This window comes from Crocodylus siamensis, chromosome 4, assembly GCF_052110815.1.
Source record: "Crocodylus siamensis isolate JL-2025a chromosome 4, ASM5211081v1, whole genome shotgun sequence".
In the NCBI taxonomy this organism is placed as follows: Eukaryota; Metazoa; Chordata; order Crocodylia; family Crocodylidae; genus Crocodylus; species Crocodylus siamensis.
The window spans coordinates 142,761,954-142,772,136 of NC_143398.1; the positions used below are offsets into that span (position 1 = coordinate 142,761,954).

At 45.6% G+C, this 10,183-nt stretch overlaps 1 protein-coding gene across 1 annotated transcript; it reads right to left on the minus strand.

The window, feature by feature from the left end:
- LOC149866649 (histone H2A type 1-F-like) lies at positions 1-453 on the minus strand. The gene has a single exon (XM_090041153.1). The coding sequence runs from the start codon at positions 451-453 to the stop codon at positions 1-3; it is 453 nt and encodes a 150-aa protein (XP_089897279.1).
- Positions 454-10,183: the final 9,730 nt, after the last annotated feature.

Here is a 10,183-nt window from a genome sequence, read left to right on the forward strand (position 1 = left end):
TCACTTGACAATGACAGGGGCATGGGTTGTTCTTCCCCTGGGACATCTCCGGCTGCTTTTCTTCATGGATAGCAAAGGTGAAGGCTTGTTTTGGGGTGGTACACTATCCTGAGATATGCTGGCATTTCCCAGCAGATTCTTGAAATTCCCATTTCTTTGGATGGCCAGCTGCAAGTGCTGCTTGGAAATCCAGCATTTCTTGTTGCATTTGGTAACTTCTCCAGCACTATCTATGATCTCATGAGTCAAATACTGGAGCACAGCAGCCATGTACACAGGGGCTTCTGCTCCAACTCGGTCAGAAAACTGCCCTTTGCGCAGCAACCGGTCTATGCGGCCAACAGGAAACACCAGCCCAGCCCGGGAAGAGCGGGAAACTTTGGCTTTCACCTCCTTGGCTTTGGAGGCACCACCAGAATACTGAGAGTTGGACTCTGTATTGATTTCAGCCATGCTTAATATGTCCAACAACTCTCAATGGCTTGGATGTCTTCACTTTCCCTGGCTTTCTTTGTATTTCAGTTCATCAGAGTCTCTCCTCACCCCACTTGGCTTGTCTTTCTTTCCTTGTGTTGCTTGCCTGATCTTTTCCTCACGTGACTCAGCTTGCTTAGGTTGACCAGGCTTGGTTGGCTTGCTCACCTGGGTCTTTTGAATTTTGTTTAGTCTTCTTTGATTTCTTTGGCTTTAATCTTGTTTGGCTAAGCCACCTCTTAGAAAGCATACTCAGGGGTGAACTGTTCTTGTCTTAGAGAGAGATCTTTTATATACTCAGCTGAGGCAGGAAGCTCCCTTGCTGATTGGTTGGCTGTGAACCAATGGGAAATCACATCCTTTGTTACCTACCCCGAGGAGTCTGGCCATCCTTTTATTACTGCATAGACTCATTGACTCTCCCTTTACCTGGTGGTGTTTATAACTGAGGTCTTGTCTTAGAAAAAACTGTGGTTGAAAACTTAGTTTAGTTTCCCATTTTGTAATCTTTGGAATAGCTAATCAGATCACTAGATAAAATAGAAAAGACTTTAATCTTATTGCTAATCTTTCAAATTCCCTCTAAACAACCTGGAATCCAGCCCCTTCTTTCTGTTTTTATTATAGTAACTAGAAAAATGCCCAGCATGCAGCCTAAGGTGTGGTGCAGCATGGGGAGTGGCCACAGTTTGGGGAGTGCTCGATGGCTGTGTGGCACAGGGAGCTGCCTGGGGTGTGGTTCAGGGCATGCATTGGGGGTGTGGCATACAGCTGCAGGGAGGAGCATGGTGTGGGGAGCAGCTATGGCATGGGGAGTGCCTGCCAGCTGTGGCTGCATGGCATGGGGATTGGCCCCAACACTGCATGGGGGATGGTGGTGAGTGACTGTTCAGGGGGGTGTGCGCAGCCATGGTGCTTGGCGTGTGGAGCAGCCACAGCAGGGGGAGTAACTGCTGAGTGCAGCCACGTGGCATAAGAAACAACCCCAGGGTGTGGCGCAAGGCATGCCACAAGGTGTGGTGTGGAGAGCAGCCATGGCAGGCACCACCTCTGCCTCTACCCTTCTGTCTCGCAGTCTGTAAGGCTCTGGGTTGCGCAATTATAGTTGCCCAGAGCGTTACAGGAAGACAGACACACAGACAGAAGTGGTAAGGCTTTTATTATATTAGAATAGGTTTCCCTTTTTTGCCCACAAGAGTAGCTTTCATTCTTCATTAATTAAGCATTCTCAAGCTTCTCAATTCAGGTATATTGGAGAAGTCCCTAACTGTTCTCTCTGAAAATAAATGATAGCAGATAGAATGGCGACACAGGTCCAGATTCTGCTTTTAGTTATGCTGGTGTAAATTAAGAATAACTCTATTATAGATACAGATTTAAACTTGCAAACATGACATCAGAATCTGGCTCTGTCAGCTCCACCATCCTTCCAGACATCTCATCACATCTTTCTACTGTAATACTCTCAGGAAAATTGCTGGATTTCATTGTGTAGGACCATTTCCAACCAAAGTGGGTATAGCAGCATTGAATACCAAGTCACTTCGCCCCTATGAAGTTTTGTGAATACTTCTAGGAAACGGTGATACGCACAAGACTCTGATATTTTGTATATTAGAGTCCTCATCACAGCCCCAGGTATAAACTAATCTAAGATTATAAACAAGGGCCAAATTCTGAGTTATTTCACAGAAAAGCAATGTATCTCCAATGGGACTATGGATGAGAGCACAGGGTTCATTCATGAAGAAGATTTTTCAGGTGCAGAGCCTGTGCAGAATGGAATCTGTTGTGAATAAAGTTTGGATTTTGGGTGTCTTGACTTTAGTCACTTGATATGAAGTGGTGCCAAGCTGTGACAGCTGCTGCTGACTTCACAAGGTATTTGCAATGCTCAGCATTTTTTGATACCAGATCACTTTTATTGAGTTGCATAAAAGTTGTGGTGTAATTAAGATGCCCACAAGCTTAAAAAGTAGAGTTAATCCCTCTTTTGCCTGGAGCTGAAGAAGGTGCCTGTGTGTCTCAGAAACTTCTGGGTTTTTGGTTGTAGCTGTGTTGGTCTAAGGACAGAGGCAGACAAGGTTCTTTGAGTAGATGTGATCTCTTTTATTAGACTAAGTAGTTGGAAAAAAGTTCTTGGCAAGCTTCCGGGTGCAGTCACCCTTTAAGCATAGGGAGTCTCTGCTGTTCTGAGACTCCAAGGAATGAGAGAAGCTAAAAATGTGGCATGATGTCAGTAAGACTAAATTGTTAAAAATTAGAAAGACAAAAGATAAAGTAGGTAAAGAAGGGGGAAGAAAGCAAAGGGACATGTGGGGAGGCCAAAGGGAGACATTACAGTGATGGAATACAAGGTGAAAAAGAGACTGACTGTGAAAAAGGAAATAGCTGGAGATCAGGAAAACAGGAAGGAGAGAAGCTAAAAGTGTGACAGAATGTCAGTGAAAATATAAATAGGTAGAAATTAGAAAAAACAAAAGGTAAAGTAAGGAAGGGAGGGGGAAGAAGGCAGGGGAAAAAAAGGTCAAAGGGAAACACTACAGTGGTAATCATACAAGGTAAGGAAGGGGCTCTCAGTGAAGAAGGAAATAGCTGGAAATCAGTAGGACAAATGGCAGAAAAGTATAGGTGGGGAAGGGGGAGAAAAGGTGGGGGAGGAGAAGAATGTAATAGATCAGGTACCTGGTGAATCAGGTGTCAGGCAGGCTATAATGTATCATAAAGCCTCTGAAACTTTTTGGCACATAGCTTTTGAGCACGGATAGCTGGAGTGTTTGGCTATTCTAAAACAAACTTTCAGCTCAAACCCAATGATAGTGTCCACCTTTTTTTGCCCAGAATTCACCCAGGATATGGAAAACCTGGATTCTCGGTCCTCTTGCCCTTGGGTGAGTTTAACCACATCCTGGACAAGTTTCCTAATGACCAGCTATAGAATAGGCTTAGTGAAAGGTCTTTCTACCTCTCCAGTTAAAGCTGGACCATTGGGCAAGAAGACTCATGGTAGGCTAAAAGGAGAACAAGCTAGAGTGAGTCTGACTTTAATCTATTGGTTAGGGCACTACTGAGAAGAGAAACCTAGGGTCTGGTCAATACTGCCAGGGTTGTTTCTATTTTTTAACCAGTGTCTAATGTAAAATGGATACCTGGTGGCAATGTGAAAAACTCAGGTCTCCCCTCTTCAAAGCTAGCACCATAACCACTACGTTATAGAGAAATATTGATTCTTTCTTGTGTTCTGTTTAATACGTGAAAACTCTTAAAACAGGACATTAAGGTATATTACAACTTAACTGGTGAAGAAGCAGCTGTGACAGGAAAAATCACGTCGCAAAGAGATGGTTAATGAGAATGATGTAATAAAAGGGAGAGGTCTACTATGATGCTTGGATAACAAAGGATGCAGCTTCTCATTGGTCCATATTGGACCAATCAGAAAAGAAGTTTGCTCCACCTACCAAATATAAACAAATCCTATGCTCAGACAAAGCTAGTGCAAAACTCTGGCCACAGTTTAGTAACTGGCTGAGAGAAGCCACATGTTATCAAATCAGACCACAAGAAGAGAGACAAAGAAAGAAAGAACGACCAGGTAACCAGAGCCTAACAAGAAAAACTACAAAGCCAATCAAGTCTTGAGAAGTAAGGAAAGATTAAGGCAAGCTCAGCTACAGCACAGAAAATCCAGACAAGGCAGTGGAACAGTGGAAGTTTGCAGCATGGCTGAGACAGACACTGACTTTCAGTATTTTGGTAATAGCTCTTGAGCCAAGAAAATGAAAGCCAAAGTCTCCCACTCTTCCTGGTCTGGGCTATTATTCCCTGTCAGCCGTGTAGACATGCTTCTGAACAAAGGGCAGATTGCAGAGCGCATTGGAGCTGGAGCCCCAGTGTATATGGTCACTGTGCTTCAATATCTGACCGATGAGATTATGGATAGTGCTGCAGAAATTACCAAATCACAGAATCATAGAAAATGAGGTTGGAAAGGACCTCAGGAGGTCACATCTAGTCCAACCCCTTGCTCAAAGCAGGACCATCCCCAACTACATCATCTCAGCCAATGCTTTGTCTAGCTGGGTCTTAAAAACTTCCAAGGATGAAGATCCCACCACCTCTCCAAGTAACCTGTTCAGTGCTTTACTACCCTCCTAGTGAGTTAATTCTTCCTAATATCCAACCTAAACTTCCCGTGCTGCAATTTGAAACTGTTCTCCTTGTTTTGACATCTGCCACCACTGAGAACAGTTTAGCTCCAAATGCAGCAAGAAATTCTGACTTTCCCAGCAGCACTTGCAGCTGACCACCCAAAGTGATTGGAAGCTCAAGAACATGCTCAAGAGCATGTCACTGTCTCGCAAGGAAGAAACCCACCCAAAAACAGGCTTCCAAGAAGATGGGCTGAAGATGCTGTAGGGGAAGAACCACCCATGCCGCTCTCACTATCAAGTGAGAGCTGATATAAAAGATAGGCTAACTTGCTTAATTGAATAAGTTGTAAGTTCAAGCGTGAGAAGTTTATAAGTTCATAAGATCAGTATTTTAAATGTTTGTCTAACAAATTGACTAGTAGGCAGTTTTAATCTGAGCATATATGACTAAGATGTGTAATACTAATACTAAATATAATCTTACGAAAATGTAAGTGCTAATACAGAAGACATCTATTCTGAGGCTTGACCCTGACCCAACTGGAAAGAGGAAGGTGCCCTCAACTGAAAAGGGGAAGATGCCTTTATGATGATGACAATCACAAGAGATAATTATAACTAACAGAAAAATATGTAACGATGACTAACCTCATTATACCATATGTAAAGCAAACATATAAATATGGAAGGTCAAACCCCTCTCAGGGTAGCTCTCTGCCCATAAGGCGGGAGTCTACACTTCTGCAGAAGTAATAAAAAAATTATTGCTGGCACTCTCATGTCTCTTGAGTAATATTATCACGGCTAGTACCCACAACACAAGCCAGGTTGCCCTTTCCTGTTTGGGCAGCTAACTCAGGTTTTGCTGACAGAGCAACACAGGAAGACAATCCTTGACTCAGATTTGGAATAAATAAGATTAACTTGATTGCAAGTTGAAGGCTCTTTTCAAATCCACCAATGTGGTCTAATAAAAGCAACTTAAATGCCATGCCTTCATTTGTTCATGTATTTCCCTTTTTATTGTCTGATAATTATCAGAGATTGTACAATATGTCTACTAGTTGTGCAGACACTGTAAGAGCCTAAATCAGAGCACTGAATTGACATGCACTTAACTTTTTAAAGAAGTTTGGCTCCATCTCCAAGGCTTCATTCAGGCAGGCCTCATTACTGATCACAAACGACAGAACATTTTTAGCGTTTTCTAAATTCCAGAAATAATTTTTGAAAGCTGTTTTTTCCCTCTCTCTAGAGACTTTTATTTTTTTGGTAATATTTATTCTACATCCTAAAAATTTTAATAGCTCTGTTGCCGGCACAAGGTGCCCGAGGGAGGCAACAATTGGGTTCATTGCCCGGTGTACGTCGCTGGAGGGAGAAGTAGACAGAGTTTATTTGAGCTCAAGTAAAAGGCGCAGGGAGACTGTATGGTCTCAAATCCTGTGCACCTAGCCCTGCAACAGTGTATTTTTATACCCTGGTCAATTCTCTGCAGTGATTTTCCACTAGTTGGCCCCGCTCTTCCTCCCCTTTCCCTCCTCCCTTCTCTCTCTGAGCGGTGCCCTTGCATTCCACAGACAACAGTTTTAGCTCGCCTGTTTTCCAGAAGGACAGGAGATTACAGGCGCCAGAGAAAGGGTTACAAAGGTTGGGTGAAGGGGGTGTCCTGGCTTGCCTGAGCCCAGAGCAGAGGGGCTTCATTGACACTCGTGGTCTTCCATCCCTCTGAGTTACCTAGGGTTATGTCCAGTGACACCAACAACCCCCGCTCCCCCTTTGAGAATCCTCCACAAAGTTTTGGCTGAGTTTTCTCATATTCTGAAGATATAAAAACGATTGTGTTTGGGAACTGGGATTTTCAATGCAGGGGTATAGTGAAGCACTCGGGGAGGGGGATACACAGACTTTGCGCAGGAGGGCATTACAGCACGCATATAAGAGGAGGCTAATTAAACACAACACAACACCAGTGACCAGGAGGTAAAGGATGCCTGTTCCTAGGCCTCCAAGGTTGGGCAACCAGCTCCAGAGAGAATCAAAAACTGGGTTTACGTTCCTAACTTTTCCACTGCTCAAAAGCCTGTTCAGCTAACAAAATGTGTTTGTTAATATCTTGGGAATTTTCTGGGATATAAGTACAACATTCGTTCCCAGTTAGAGCACATACCCTGCCCTGAGATGCTAAAACATAATCTAGAGCCTGACGGTTTTGAAGAGATAATAAACGAAGTTGATAAATCTTGGAGTTAAGGCTCTTTTCAATAGCTAAAGTGTCATTGGCGAATTTTGTAAGAAACACAGAAAGTTGATGATACAGCTTGGCTAACCGGCCCACTCCATACGACGGGAGAAAGATCATGCCAAATCTGTCTCGTGATGAATCCAGTTCTTGTGTCTGTCGACCTTTGCCGCTGTGTGGGAAACTAGTAGGACAGTGTGAGGTCCTTTCCACTTCTCTTGGAGGGGCTCATCCTTCCAGGTACGAACGAGCACAGAATCCCCCGGCTGTAATGAGTGGACTGGAGCATCCAGCGGAAGAGGCTGCAAGTCTTTAGTGTACCTATGGAGAGAAGAAAGAACAGCAGACAGAGAGCACATATACTGTGACAAAATATTACATCCTATTTCCCACTCCCCTGCTAGAACCAGCGTCCCGTTCATAGGCCATGCCCTTCCAAACATAATCTCAAAGGGTCTAAGCCCTAATCTTCCCTTGGGGAGGGCACGGATGCAAAGCAGAGCAAGGGGCAGAGCATCGAGCCATTGCAGAGAGGCCTCCTGGCAGATCTTTGATAGATGACGCTTGAGGGTTTGATTTGTACGAGTACTGAGGATCCAGGAGCTCCCCCACTGATGGAATGAAGGCATGCATATGGGTGTCAGCAGGTCTTGGCGTCTTCAGGGTGGCAGCATTTTTAGCTTCTCTGTCCGCCCAGGCATTACCCCTGGCTACGTCTTGATCCTCTTTCTGATGCGCCTTACAGTGCATTACTGCCACTGCCAAGGGAAGTTGAACAGCTTCCAGGAGTTGGAGAATTTGGGGTCCATACTTCACTGGGGAGCCTTGGGCTGTCAGCAGTCCCCTTTGTTTCCATAGGCCAGCATGGGCATGCAGTACTCCAAAAGCATACCTAGAGTCGGTATAGATGTTGACCCGTTTCCCTTTTGACAGTTCTAGCACCCGGGTCAGGGCTACCAGTTCAGCAAGTTGAGCAGATGTTCCGGCGGGCAAACCCTTGGCTTCAACAACGTCATAGAGGGTCACAACAGCATAACCTGCCCTCCTTTGCCCTTCTACAACAATGCTACTGCCATCAGTGTACCACTCCCAATCAGCATTCAGAAGTGGCTGATCCTGTAGGTCTGCACGGCTGGAGTACTGTGCATCTATGATGTCTAAACAATCATGCTCTTGTTCTTCCGTTTCAGGTAAGAGAATAGCCGGGTTGAGGGAGGGGCAGGTTTGCAGAGTCACTTCAGGGTTCTCCAACAGCTTAGCTTGGTACCGAGCCACCCGAGCCTGGGTGAGCCAGAGACCCTGCTTCGCGTCTAGCAGAGCCTGGACCATATGAGGGGTATACACCTGCACGACTCCTCCCAGCGTTAACTTTTCAGCTTCCTCAAGTACTAGGGCAGTTGCCGCAACTGCTCATAAACACGCTGGCCATCCCTTGGCAACTGGATCAAGCTGTTTGGAGAAATAAGCAAAAGGACGTTTCCACGCCCCCAACAATTGAGTAAGCACTCCCAGAGCCATCCCTTTTCGTTCATGCACATACAATTGGAAAGGTTTAGAAAGGTCCGGTAAACCCAGGACGGGGGCTTCCATTAGTTTCCTTTTTAGTATTTTAAATGCTTTGTCGGCTTCTGAAGTCCAATAAAAGGGGTCATGGTCTGCCCCTTTTACACAGTCATATAGTGATTTTGCCCATAGTCCAAATTCAGGGATCCATATTCTGCAAAAACCTGCCATGCCGAGAAACGCCCTGAGCTGCTTACAGTTGCTTGGGGTGGGAACCTGGCATATAGCCTCCTTTCGTCCACTTGAAAGCTGGCGCTCCCCCTGTCTTATGTGAAATCCCAGGTATCGTACTTCGGGGAGAGCAATTTGAGCTTTATTTCGAGCCACCTGATATCCTCAAAGTCCAATAAAGTTCAGGAGGCTTACAGCGGCGTTAAGGCAAGAGATTAAATCTACGGCAGCAATTAATAAATCATCCACATATTGTAACAAGAGAACTTCATGCTCATTATTCCACTCCTCCAAGTCTTTAGCTAAGGACTGGCTGAAAAGGGTAGGAGAGTTCTTAAATCCCTGGGCTAATACTGTCCAACAAAGTTGTTTCTTAACCCTTTTTCTGTCCTCCCATTCAAAAGAGAATATCTCCTGAGAGGGGGTGTCAACTGGAATCGTAAAGAAAGCGTCTTTCAAATCAAGAACTGAGAAATGAGTATACTGCCCCCCTACGGAGGCCAGCAAGGTATACGGGTTTGGGACGAGGGGATGAATAGTTTTAACCCGTTTGTTAACCGCCCTTAGGTCCTGCACCAGTCGATATGTGCCATCAGGCTTTAGTACAGGCAAGATAGGAGTGTTCCAGGCTGACTGACACTCTCGCAGTATGCCATACTTTAGGAAACGGTCTATAGTCTCCTGCAGTCCCTCTCTGGCTTCATTTTTGATTGGGTACTGCTTGATTTGTACTGGACCTTTTCCTGGCAGTAGTTGGATATTAATGGGGGTTTGATGTGTAGCCTTTCCGGGGACCCCCCTTGCCCACACCAAAGGGTATACCCGGTCTTCCCACTGGTTCCACTCCGGGGGGGCGTTCATAGCTGAGGGTTCAATCGCGAGGGTCATTATCCATACATTTTCAGGGGGCAATGCGAGGGTTATTTCATCCTGGGTAAAATGCAGTGATGCACCTAATCGACAAAGCAGGTCTCGTCCTAGCAGGGGTGTTGGGCAATCTGGAAGGTAGACCAATTTGTGAGAGAGAGCCCGGTTTCCCAGAGCACATTCTGCAGGAGCATACACAGGGCACTGAGTCTTTTTTTTCCCGTGGCACTCACCACAGTGAGAGAGTCCGCTACGGGAAGTTGAAGAGGTTGATTTACAGCGGTCCGTGCTGCCCCAGAGTCTACCAAAAAGTCAATTTCTGAATTCCCCACCCGCATTTTTACTCGGGGTTCCGGGGCTGGGGTGGTCCATTTCCCCGACACCCCTACTCCTGTCCTTCTGCTGCCATTACAGGAGTGCAGTCTCTCCCTTTCTCTGGGCATTCATTCTTCCAGTGTCCCTCTTGCCGGCATAAGGCACAGTGGTTCCGTCCCAGGCGTCTTTCTTGTGGGCCAGGGCACCGGCGCCCACGACCCCTTATACCTCTGCCTCTCCCACCTTCTTGTGGCCTTTCTCTGACTCCGGCCTGTCCTGCTGCTATTAGCATTCTAACTTGTCTCTTTTCCTCTTCTTCCTATCTGAGGGTATACGCCCTATTTGCAGTCTCCAGGATTTGTGCTACAGACATACCCATTAAGCCTTCCTTTTTTTG